The 12,523-nt window shown below is 40.7% G+C and overlaps 1 protein-coding gene across 2 annotated transcripts in view; it reads right to left on the reverse strand.

Annotated features, from left to right (window-relative positions):
- Positions 1-5,003: 5,003 nt before the first annotated feature.
- TRPC7 (transient receptor potential cation channel subfamily C member 7) overlaps positions 5,004-12,523 on the reverse strand; it is a gene marked incomplete at both ends in the record, with an annotated part of 66,742 nt that continues 59,222 nt past the window's right edge. Inside the window, 4 exons of one of the 2 annotated variants that reach the window (XM_080627251.1) lie at positions 5,004-5,146; positions 5,834-5,909; positions 7,222-7,275; positions 10,114-10,194. In XM_080627251.1, coding sequence (XP_080483377.1) covers positions 5,004-5,146; positions 5,834-5,909; positions 7,222-7,275; positions 10,114-10,194 — 354 coding nt within the window. The remainder of the gene's footprint in view (positions 5,147-5,833; positions 5,910-7,221; positions 7,276-10,113; positions 10,195-12,523) is intronic. The other variant, XM_080627252.1, reaches the window with a different exon arrangement.

The raw sequence follows: 12,523 nt of genomic DNA on the forward strand, positions 1-12,523 counted from the left end.
AGCCCTTTCAAATCCTCTTTATCACACTGCAGATTTGAGTTGAATATCTGTCTCAAATGACCTTAAGTGAGTGCCCTTTTCTTTCTATTAAAGGAATTAAAAATTCCAGAGCCAGTTTAGTTATTTTGCCCTTTTTGGTTGTTATCATCCTTTCTATTTGGCTTTATTTAAATTCAGCTATAGTGAAGACTTATCTCATTATCGATATGGAGCCATTATAACTTCCCAGAGACGGAGGGAATCACTTCCTAAAATGATGAATGATAACTGAGGCAATGATTCTTTTTTCCCCTTGCTCTCGTGCTGCTTTGCGTTGGGCATTGGCAGATCTTATGTCTCACACTGGAGTATGTGCCCTACGTAGATGCAGAACAGAGACCAAGGGAGAGTGAAGTTAATGGGTATATATAGCCCCAAATCACATTCAGAACCACAGTCCCATTTTTGACCTCTGACTTCCAGCTTGTTAAGGTAAATCCCTGGATTTCTCTTGCATCTCTATTCTCTCATTGGAAGCTAGGGCTATTTCTCCTCTGTTCTCTATTCCTTTTTACTAAAAATGTAAGTAAGTTGCTTAAGGCCATAGTTTGTGCAGGCTGGTGTCCAGTATCAGATCTCCCACCTTCAGGGTTTATAGCCCTGCCACTGGCAAGGTAACATAATGGACATGAACCAAGTGAGTGAAGAAGGGAGTTGTGGGATACGCTGACCGTAGCATCTAACTCTGCAGTGGTGAGAGATCTGTAGCCAATGCAAGGGCAGAGCTGCTTTTAGGAGTCAGGCTGGCTCACAAGGAAAGTATTTATGATGTCTACATAGAGGAAACATCTATCCTTCCCATCTGAAAGCCATGTTGCAAGACCGTCTTGGTAGCTTTGGCTATGAAGTCATGCTTTCATTTCCTTACCTGTTTGTTAATCAGGAAAGCAAATGTAAACCAAATGAGGACTGAAAAGACCTGTTTGCCAGGTTCCTGCTTGGGGTGGGAAAGGCAGCAGAGGTATTGCCCTTGATGATGCTGCCTCCTCCCTCTGCATCTGCAACCCAGGGCTGCAGCACAGACGCAGCCCTGGTGCCGGCAGAGACCTGCTGTCAGCTGGAGATGTGCTTGAAACCCTGCCCACACTGCTCTGCTCTGCATTTGAGGTGATGCTCTGTGTCCTTGCCGAGCGATCCTTAATCTCTTACATCTTTAATCAAGGTATTTTCTTTTGGACTGCTGGAAACGCTTTTCTCATGTGGATTAATTAAAATAACACCTAGCTCTGACAACTGAATCTGCTATGAGCTTCAGTCAGGGTACAGGCAGCCCTCTAAGCCATTCTTCATGACACTGCTCTAGCTTCTTACTTACTTTTAAACCCTACTGTGTGAGGGCTGTAGACTGTGGTCAGTCGTCCTCTGTGGGGTTACAGGCAGAATTAGTGCAGCTGTGAGAGCAAAGCTATGTGTGAAACCCCACCTCATGCTGCTGAAAGCCCTGGCCTGATACCAATGCCCTCGGGCAGCCCCTTTTGTTTCAGGTTTTGCACCTCTGCTCAGTAGCGGTTCCTGCCTTAGGAATAGTTCACCTATTTGGAGTCACGGTAATGCTTTTCTGCCGTTTGCTCCCCATTCTGTTAGCAGCAGCTGAATGGTTTGGTCTTTGCGAGGTGTGAAACTATTGTCTGAAGTCAGTAAATCAATATTGGCTAGTTAATGGCTTTGTCCTGATCTTCTTCAGGGTGCCTATTTAAGTTTGATAAGCCTGTGGGATCTGCAGAATTAGGATGATCTCTTGTGTGATTCACCCTTGTGTGGATGACTTCAGGTTAGTTTCATCTTTGTGTGACCCCTCTCTAACATGTTTCCTATAAAAAGTTCTAATTCTGTATCTACAAGGAGTTTGTCAAAGCTCCATTCCTTTGCAGTATGAATTTGTCCAAGGAATATTAAATCCTATATTTTGAACTCAAAAGTAAGAGCTGTTATAGACTGGATCAAATCTAACCCAGCAGGTGGGTGATGTCCCAAGTCCCACCAGTGATAGGAGATGGGACAAAGGACCTGCACATTGCAGGCCTAATCCAGTCTGGGACCCACCTACTTTGATTTTTCCTCTCCAAACCCTCTCTCAGGGATCTTTTAGTAAGGCTTATTCATTTTAACATCTTATAAACAGAGCTTGGAGAACAAACCGTGAATTTAACATCATTGCTGCTGATAGCACATTACTACATAGCGTGCAGCTTCCTTGGATGTGTTCCTGGGACCAGATGAGAAAATTGCTCTGATGAAGTGGGATTTTGCTTGTCATGAATATTTATATCAGAAGTCTCTGTGCCTCGATAGTTCCTGGAATGGAGATGCAAAAGGGGAGGAAGCAGATTCATTTTGTACAGTGTTTTTTATACATCTTTTAGGCTACTTTTGAAGTCCTAGAAAATATTATGCTCTTTCATTGCAAATTCCTGTGGCAGGGCTGCTCTGCTTGACTTACAGAGATGCTACAAGGGCAGCAGGCAGTAGCTGATGGGTCAGGGCTATACATCCTCCTGGGTCCGTATAATTCACCAAAGCTATTCACAGTACTGTGTTATTTCTGCTGACCAGAACATGCAATATTCAGCAGTAGGAGAACATTCCTGTTGGCATTGCTGGACTTTCAGCAATGACAGGAAGACAGGTCTTTCACTGAGCTACATTTAAATGTACAAAATGTATGTAAGTAAGTTCATCACATTGTTTCCACTTACCTTTCTTGTGCTAATGGGCATACAATTTCGTAAGAAATGGAAATAATGGTGGTTATTGTATGTTCTACCTAGAATATTTCTGCTTAAATTACTAGGGGATGCTAAAAAACTGAATGAGAAGGCTAAAGCAATGCTTTGACCGTGAGCCAAGTGTAGAGCTGTAATGAAATAGATGTTTAAGAGAGTTCTGTGGCACCAAGGTTGGTTTTCCAAGTTGAAAAAGCTTATACGCAGTGTCTGGAAAAGGGAAGGAAGAGGGGGAAAGAAGTATTACTATGAAAGATATTCTTTCTTATGAGGAAAACCAAATAAATTAGCAGCATTTTCTAGTTTAAGTAGGTTTCTGAACCTTCTTCTTAGAAGGCAATTTTACAAACACATTAATAAGGACAGAATAATTTCAATGTAAGCACCACAACTAAAGAGTCCTGTTTGCAGAATATAGTTGGTCACAACCTTTAATTTCATAGTGTGATTCCTCTGAAATGCATTCTAGTTTAAGTCTTGCTTCTTGACTCGTTCAGGTTTCAGACTTCCTATGGCAAAATTGCTTCATATAGTGATTTCATTGTTCACACGCTGCAGAAAAGAAGCCCATGTGTTGGATTGTCAAAAGATCAGGCAAATATTTCACTCAGTGTGCAACAAAATATTATGAGGTAATTTTATTTGTTTTTCCCATTTTTAGGTAAAAATATTACAGTATACAAGATAATCTTATTAAAGGTAAAAATACAGTATTTTGCTTTTCTCTAAACAGAGCTACGTACAGTACACTTTTTATTTTGGGGTTTTTGTGTGGTTTTTTTTGTACAAATATAACTATTATTGTATTAGGCTATCTGTATTCTCATCTGGCACTTAAAAACTGATCACGGCGCACCTTCTGGCTCTGCTTGTTTTCCTTAGCTGATGCCTAAATGTAATGTTCATCTGATAGGTGTCTCTTGTAAACAAACAGTAGAGTTCAGTGGTTCCCAAGTAGTAAGGTGTTCTTTAAGTAGCTGAAATCATGTAGCTAAATGTCAAAACCCAAGCAATCAGAGTTTGCAGTTGTGTTGCACAGACTCATTGCTTTCCAGATGTAACAGTGCAATCCAAGTACTCGTATAACTCCAGCCTTTAAAACAGCTTTAATCCCTTCCTCGTCCTCTGTAAAAGCCAAACGCATAATAATTTCCACAATGATTTTTCCTTTATTTCTTCTTTTTTCTTCTTTGTGTCAGAATGTTCACAGGGGAATTGAAGCCTTTTTCTGTTGATTTAAAGGTTTGAAACTACTGGGCTATGTTTTTCATGATGTATCTCACCCTATGGCTTGCTGTTTGACCTCTGGAACCTGAAAGCTGAGCACGGTTGCATCACTGTCACTGAATAACTGCTGTTCCTTGAACTGAATACATTAGCACAATAAATGTGATTGCTGGGTATTCCTGGGAAGTGAGTTGCACATCATTATGAATATTTCAGTACACTGTTGGGGAAGCTGCGGTCATCTAAGGATAAAAGAGAGGAAAGGTGTGTACAGAGAGACCATATCCGTTTGTGCACTAGCTAATGCAGCTGGAAAAGGGGAACAGGAGATTTGGGCTGGGAATCATTGTATCAAGTTCTAGCAGAAGGGTGAAAGGATGCTTTACCCAACACGCTCCATCCATTTTTTCCAATGCTGATCCAATTTTTCCAATTTTCCAATGCTCATCCATCTGCATCAAAAGTAGATGACCTCTACCTGCCAATACATTGCCTTGGTCAGTTCAGCAGTTGATTTCTCAGTTGCTTTTCATTAACCACAGTTCAAAGATATCTTCAGGGATGCCCATGTAAACATAACAGGGGAGTACACACCCGAGGACAGGAATTTTCAAGGAGTATGCTTAGCACATTTTGTCTTCAGGCTTCACCCAATTCTGATCAGTACAGTCCCAGGTGGTATAAATGAGCACAGTTACGTTGTCTTCACTACAGTCAGATAGGTGAAGATCTGTCTTTTTTGCCTTTAGCTAGAGGTGCTTCTCTGTGATGCATCCATTTCTGATGTCAAAGGGAATACATTTTTACCAGTAAGTCACTCCTGTATCATAAAAGATTTAACTGGTAATAAACTCACCAAGCACAGCAGCAATGCAAAGTGCTCCTACCAATACTTGCTAGTTAGCAAAAGTTGAGTGTGCAGTACCCATCTTTTATATGGTTTTTGCTCTCCTAAGATGCTGGTTGAGATTGAAAGGTGTTTAGAAAACCAGTTGCCTTTCTCTGTTTTCACCATCAGATGTCCTTATTTAAGGTCTTCCCAAATTTGTCGCTCAGCTGCTGTATTAGTCGTGCCAGCTCGTCAGTAGCTTGTGACTTTTCCTCTAAGAGCTCATAGCGGAGACTAGAAATATCTTGTTTAATCTCTTTAAGTTCTCCTAAAAGGAGGAAAATGTCTTTGTTAGCAACATTGACCCAAATAAGTAATCCCTATGGTTTTTAGACCTGAGAGAGAATTAATTTCAGTGTGTTTGCTCATGAATGTGTATGGAGCTCCAGATTACGTCCCTGCATTTATGCATGTAATATTTGTGCCTATAAGAAATAACCTGTATTTGCAGTAGTGGTACTGACGGCAATAGCAAATATGTATGATGTATGGAAAGCTACCTTTTTTTCTGAAGTCTATGATCTCTCCATATATTTATCTCTATCTATAGGGAGACTTGCAGGAGAGTAACAGTTAAGAGGTGATAGAAGGAGGTTCTCTTCCATCTGCATACAAATCCTATATGACATAATGACAATACAAATCTTGGGGCAGGCAGAAACTGCTTTGCTTCGACACCAAGGTAAGGTTGGGTGTTGGCAATACCCTGCATGTTGCAAAGCAAGGAGAGGTAGAGCTATGGGGCAGAGCAGAGCGCTGTAAAGATCCTGTGATATATGTATTCTGCTAAGGAAAATTAAGAACCCAGAATTTATGAGCATAAAGGTGGCTCAGAGTCAGCACTGATGACACACGCATGAGCAGAGGATGTTATCTAAGCTGACGCCTCTTAGTGTTCGTATCAGTAGCAATAACGTCACATGCTCTAATGTGTCAATTATAACAATCCACTTACCTTCATTAACTTCATCGTTTTCTCGATCAACCTGAGCCTTCAGGACGTACCGCTTAATCAGACGCTTCATTATTTTCTAAGAAGAGAACAGAAACACTTATCTTCATGTGAGCTTATCCCTGCTGCCTTAATTCTAGACATTCTGAGCAATTCAAACACCTCATTGCACTATGGATAAAACCTGGCTTCAGAGAGTGCAAAGAGAGTTTATTTATTGACTTCCCATTTATTTTATACTTATGAACTTTGTACTACAACAGTTGATTGACAGCCATTCCATAACGAGCCCACATACAAGGCACTTTCAGGTATTCCATGGAATGCATATGAATGTAGAGTATGTCCCACAGACAGAAAGAAAACACAGATGACCCAATAGCAAGTTAAGAAATGGGATCCAGAGCCTTTCCTTAGCATGTTGCTGTTTAACAGAGCAATAAAAAATACTTTACAGGAAGAAATAAGTGGTTAATTAATAATGTTAACAAACACGCTTGTGATGAGGAACTAAATATCTGACCCGAAGTTAATAGAAGGACTCTGTCTTGCAATTGGGGTTTTAAGAGAGAAAATAGGTTTAGTGAAGGACAGAGAAAAAAGAGTTTGAACAGAAGCAGAGAATTTGGTTTCAGTGGGAAAATTTTCTTAGGAAAATGGCAGATTTTAAGGGACATGCACAGGGTAAAAAATGGAGCCACATAGACTTATAAAATGGGGGATGATTGTTAATAAGGAACAGCAACTATGGAAATAGTAAAAGATGGCTATGGATAGCAGCTTGCAATGTGATATTGTTCCAAAAATGCATGTTACATCTACCTAGAAGGAAAGCAACATTGGCAGTCTTAGGCTACGCACAGGGCTACAGCTTAAGGCTGCATCAGTGCCAGTTCTTCACTACAGAAAAGGCACTCATCAATGGAGAAAAAAAATTCTCAGCTATAATAAACATAAAAAGGATTGCTCTATCAGAGACTGTGATTTGGGTGCATCCTCTGTAAACAGAGGAGCTCATTGAGCACCCAAGAACACATACACAAATGCATTTCATTGACCAGATGGTCACTGTTAGGGGAAAAGACTCTCCCAACATAGGCTCAGTTACTCACAGAGCAATCACAAGTCTCTGCTTTGAGCATCACTGGAAAACACTGCAAAGAGTGGGAAATACCAACTAAGAAATCAGAACACCTGCTCTTTTTCCTTAGTATCCAAATATGGTTTACAACAGTGCCAAAGGCATGTGAACATCAAAGAAGGATCCAGTCATTTGTATATGTCATGCAGTCATGGAATATGGGATGTCTAAGACTGTCCTTGTATCAAGGAGGCATCTGGCTAACCAGGTGAGTCATTAAGGCAACAGAGATGAGGCACAGCGCACGTACGGTGTGTTGAAGATGGCCAAGGTAGTAGAATCCAGAGGGAGGTAGGGTGGTCACCTGAGAAAACATAAATGAAGTAATGTTTGGGGAAAGCAGGGAAATCCTGGATCCAAAAGTAAATGATTTTTTTTTTCAGAACAGACTACAGAGGAAACTTAGACTAAAACAAGGAATCAGCACACAGTGAATGCTCTTATTACCTGGAAAAATAGGATAACATCACATCTATCTACTCCAGTTCCCATACTACTTTTATTTCTGATGGATACTACTCAAATGCTATCCTATATTAACCACTATGTGTGACAAAAGTCACAAGCTTAAGGCTGCTTAGTTTATCAAATATATGTTGTAGTCAGATTTGTCTACAGAAACTAAAAAATGTGAGCACTTTGTACCAAGGATCTACTTAGTCATTTAGGAGATATTTCTGCCAATATCTTTAGGAAAGTAATTCATTTTTGCCTCGATATTGACTTGGGGCTTTTATGCCTCGCTTCTCCCCAGTACTGCTTCTTTCAGTTAGAATATGTGAAATAGCCTCCAGGAAAAATAACCCTGGTTACTCAGAGAAACGCTGAACCAAAGTTACAGACAACCTCTTGGGAATGAATTCCTGACTGGAAACAATTAAAATATGTCTGATTTCTACAAGGCTCCCCATTCTTAAAAAGTTAATTGAAATTCTTCAGGTCTCAGAGAGCTTTTATACTATGCAACATTCAACTACCCACTGTCGGGCTTAAAATAGTCTTCATAGGCTCTAGGAACAGGTCAGGCATTTTCAAATTATAACTGCACTGAATTCAATGGTTTTTATGTATTTATTGGCACAACCTTCACCTTCAAGCTCTGCATTTGCCATCAGGTATCTGAATACATTCTAGCACAGAGGGAAATAAGAAGAAAAGGACAGAGGCACTGCAATTGGACTCATGAGATTTGGGGCTCAACTTCTAGCTCAACCATAGGCTTTTTGGGTTTGGTAAGTCCTGCTGGACCTCATTTCTTTGTCTTTAGTATGGAGGCCATGATATTTTCCCATTTCGTGTCCCTGGTCAAAATCAGGTGCAAGTCAGCAGTGATCAAAGGGGGACAACTACTCACTGGGGCATGAGATCTCAAACCTGGTGATCTATTTTGTCTGTCCAAACAGCAAAGAAATCTACTTCTGACCCTTTAAAAGCACAAACTATTCCTTCTATTTTGTTTTCCAGACAAATCCTTTCCTTTGTTTCGTAGGTGAAGACTTTGTTGATAATTTGGCAGGCTGCAGTGCTGAAAATGGGAAAAACTCATTAGTTGAGCAGAGCATTTTAGCACTGCCCCATCTTACAGGCTCATCTCAAGAGGGTTTGATAAAGATACCATTTTGCCTGGACTAGTTCATTCCCAGACCATGGCTGCATTGTGTGTTGACTTGTTCTTCCTACTTTTCAAATCACTGCATGTTCAGATGCTGTGTATTTTTGTTATCCCTCAGGAGCACTGCCTCTATGTAGTAGAAGTACACAGCTGGCAGATACATCACTTGATAAATTCCACCAAAGAAAACAGCCCAGCAAGAAGGTACTGCTTCAAAGGTTTTCCCAGTTGTAGAAGAAAGTTTGCTTGCCAGATTACCAAACTGTTTGTCTTTATATTTAGCTAATTAAGACTATGACACTCTCCTTATATTATTTGGGCAACTTCTTCCTGCAGCAACTGAAACTTTCTAAGATCATTTGAAGACAAACCTAGTAGGAGCATTTTTAAAGCGAAATAACAGGCAGCTAATCCTTTTCTATCTAATTTTCACAGCTGCTTTTAGCTTTCTCAACCTTGGAAATAAGGGTCTAATTTACCACAAACATTAGGTGGTCTCATTTAGAAATAATAGCTACAGGAAGAGAATGAGTCCAGCAGAGGCTGGCACATCTTCCCCTTACCTGTGGGTTTGAATGGAGGGGAAAACATCAGAAATGCTGAAATGCCATTTTGAGTGGGATGCAATCATCTCTTCCCTTTGCCTTTGATGGTATTAAGCCAGCTAACTCTAGATACTAAGGTGAATGTATCCCATTTCAAACAGATTCTTACATACTCCTTTTATCCTAGCACTAAGGCCTAAACAACCTTTAAAACCAGTAGAAATCGGTTACTGGTGTGCTGTACAGCCTAGGAGCCCATTGTGCTGGCTGCTGTATCAACACAAGACAAACCACTTCTAGAACTGCCGTTGCACATTTTGTCCAATTTAGCTTTTACTTTCCTCAACTCTCTTTAATATAATATAACTCTGTCCAGGCACATCACTTGCTGTCTGGTTCCTTTTCACTTTATGTTCAAAAATAAGGAAAAAATCCTGTGGAGCACATTTTGCTTCTGGTGTTGCCCTATTATGTGCTTGCTCACAAAATAATACATTTTGCTGCATGAACACTCCAGGTGAGACAGCCAGCTGTGTTAGTCCCTGCGATGGTCGGGGTACCCTGTGCCACTGCTGCAGCCACAGGTATTTTTGAAGCATACCACATTGCAGGTTTAGCTTGGTAGGACAAGTCACTGCCAGAAGAAGCACATGCAAATGTTAGTGCAAAGGTTAGAGAGATGACTTTATGTCATGACAAATGAAATGCTGTCAATGCAAGACTAAAGCTTAGATGTTATTCCTTGTATTAAACACCATTGAGAGGAAATAATTAGCATGACAAATGCTAACACCATGTGTATTTCCATGGGTGACAGGCTGCATTTGTCTCTGAAGTGCCCCAGCCCCATCCCATGCCTGTGCTAAGGCACAACCTGGCACATCACAGAGTGGCATCAAAGGGAAGAAGACAAACATGACCCTTGCAGGGAAGAGCTGTTCACTGACAGATTTCTTCCCTTCTCTTGCTTTCATGCTGTGATTACCTGATATCTTGTGGGCTTGTTATAAGCGTTCTTCTCAGAAAAATAGTCTGTATTTTGAGAGCTAGAGTGAAAACGAACTTTCTGAAATTATAAAACATCATGATATAATTAAATCAATGATAGCTTCTCAGACCCAGACAGCCCCAAACTAAACAGAGCTTTATGAGAACAGTACGAAATGGCTCAGTGTACAAGTAGAATAAAAGCTGGCACATTCAGGCCTAAAAAGTAAACTTTTGAAAGGCAGAAAATGGTCAAAACACACAAAGTACTAGAAGGAAAAAAAGGAATCTGAATTATCTAGACAAAAATGGTATTCTCACATGAGTCTTAGACAAGAAGGTGTTGAGAGGCACAAAATACATTAACCTTAAATAGACTGGTGGTATCATTTTGGAGCAGAATTTAAGGAAGAAAAAGAAATACTTATGTTGAGAGAGAACAAGTCAATGTGGTCCAGAAACAAATCCTGAAGCAGAACTGATTTTCACTGGTCTTTTTAAAACCACAGCACCATTTGCTACCTTTTTAGCTCAACAGGAAATATACACTTTCTTTTAAATAGACCAGGAGTGTTTTTACCAGAGGACATCACAGCTACTAGTTTTGTGCTCTAGAAGCTTCTGGAGCTGCACACAATATTTGTAAGACAATTCGGTGACTGTTATCCACCTCTAAGCTTTTTTGGTCCAAATGCTGACAAAACCCCCATTTATTTAAAGGAATTAATTCATATCCTAGACCCAGAGGCACCAATAAATATCATAGACTTCTGCACCTATATGCAATTGTATGTACAAGGAAAGCCCTTGTCAAGGGTTTTTCTTTCCTGACTGGACCAGAAATCCTGAGAAATGGGTGATATTTTAAGGATTATTTTTTTGGACCAAAGCTCTGCACCAATCATGTATTTTATTATTATCACTTATTTCTGACTCATCAGGTGTGCATGATCTTACAGCGACTGTTTTGAAGATGATCTGTGAAGAAAACCAACAAGCAAGCAAGAAATGACTGATGCTCTTCATTGTTTGTGCTAAAGCCATGGAAACAATGAATTTTGCATGAGTTCCATGCAAAAGGGCAGGCCAGACACTTTGACTTATATGGCTGGGGGAAGGAGGGGCTTAGAGAAAAATGAAGTACTTTAGTTTATGCTTTGTGTGGTTAGATTCAAATAGTGTTTAAAAAATAGTATCTTTTAAAATCCTTATTTAAGATTATCAAAGGGCAAACGTTGCTTTTATTTCAACCCACTGTTCCTAATGGCTTCTTCAGTAATAAATAGTAGTGTTATGAATTGATAGATTAAATTTCCCCCAAGTGCTTGTCTATCCTGGCAATGCTTGTCGCTTTGTGCAGCTAAATTATTTGAGAACACGGAGTAGACCCCAAGGACTTTTCCCTTCAGTTTAGGCTCTGCAGAGACTGAATGAACATCAGACACGAGCAGTTCTTTTAAATTCATGGAGCATGGTCTCTTCCAAGGCCATGGGCTTTGCCTGGAACTGGATGACTCACCCTGAGCTGTGTTACTCCTTCAAAGAGCCAAGGGATCCAGCCAAAGCCCAAAAGCAGGCTGCACCTTGCAAAGGCAAACTCTACGGAGCCTCCTGCAACCTTTCTTTCCTTCTCCTTGGTCTCTCTTATGGCAAGGTTAAAACTAAGGGCAGGCTGCCAAACGGGTCCCACTGTGACTCATTTCTTCCCTCTCCTGTGCAGTGCCACACAGCTGGGGTATGGAAAAGATGGTCTGAGAGCAGGGTGAGGGAATAGGGACATGTCCTAGAGCCTACCAAGGAGCCACACTGATCTCTCATGTACACTAACTGTAACAAATAAGAAACAGCACATTTTAAAGGGCTTTCCCCCCAGGAATGGTTGCCAGCATTGTTCTCTTGTTTCAAACTCAGCTTGAGCTAAGAAAATTAAATGAAGGCCAGGACATTTTTATGCAAAGATGCCTCCTCACACCTTTGAATCCAGTGAATTTAATGAGAACACCCCAGCAGCTGCGGCTGAGCTCCTGGGAATGCTTTGGGCATTTGCATCCCCAGCGTAAAGCAAATGGACTTGCCCTGTGAGTAGGACAATGTTTGTTGTAAGCTTACGTGCTAGGAACACTTCATCCCAGTGACGCTCTGCACAGTGTTGCAGATACTAATTTCCATCATCTTCACTAATTTCTCTGGCATTTCCCCAAGGAGGAAGGGTCTGGATGCTAAGCATACTCCTGCATAGCTATCTTGCTTTGTCATGCTGACACTCACTTGGACTGAGGAAAGCCCATGTCGCCAGGATTCCCAAAGCAAACTTCTACTTTAACGACCAAAGGGGAGGTGGCTGAGGCAGAATCTACCCATTAGTGGCTACACATCACTAGGCAGAGGTAAGTAGAGAGGCTGTTAAT

Source organism: Psittacula echo, assembly GCF_963264785.1.
Source record: "Psittacula echo genome assembly, chromosome: 11".
Lineage (NCBI taxonomy): Eukaryota > Metazoa > Chordata > Aves > Psittaciformes > Psittacidae > Psittacula > Psittacula echo.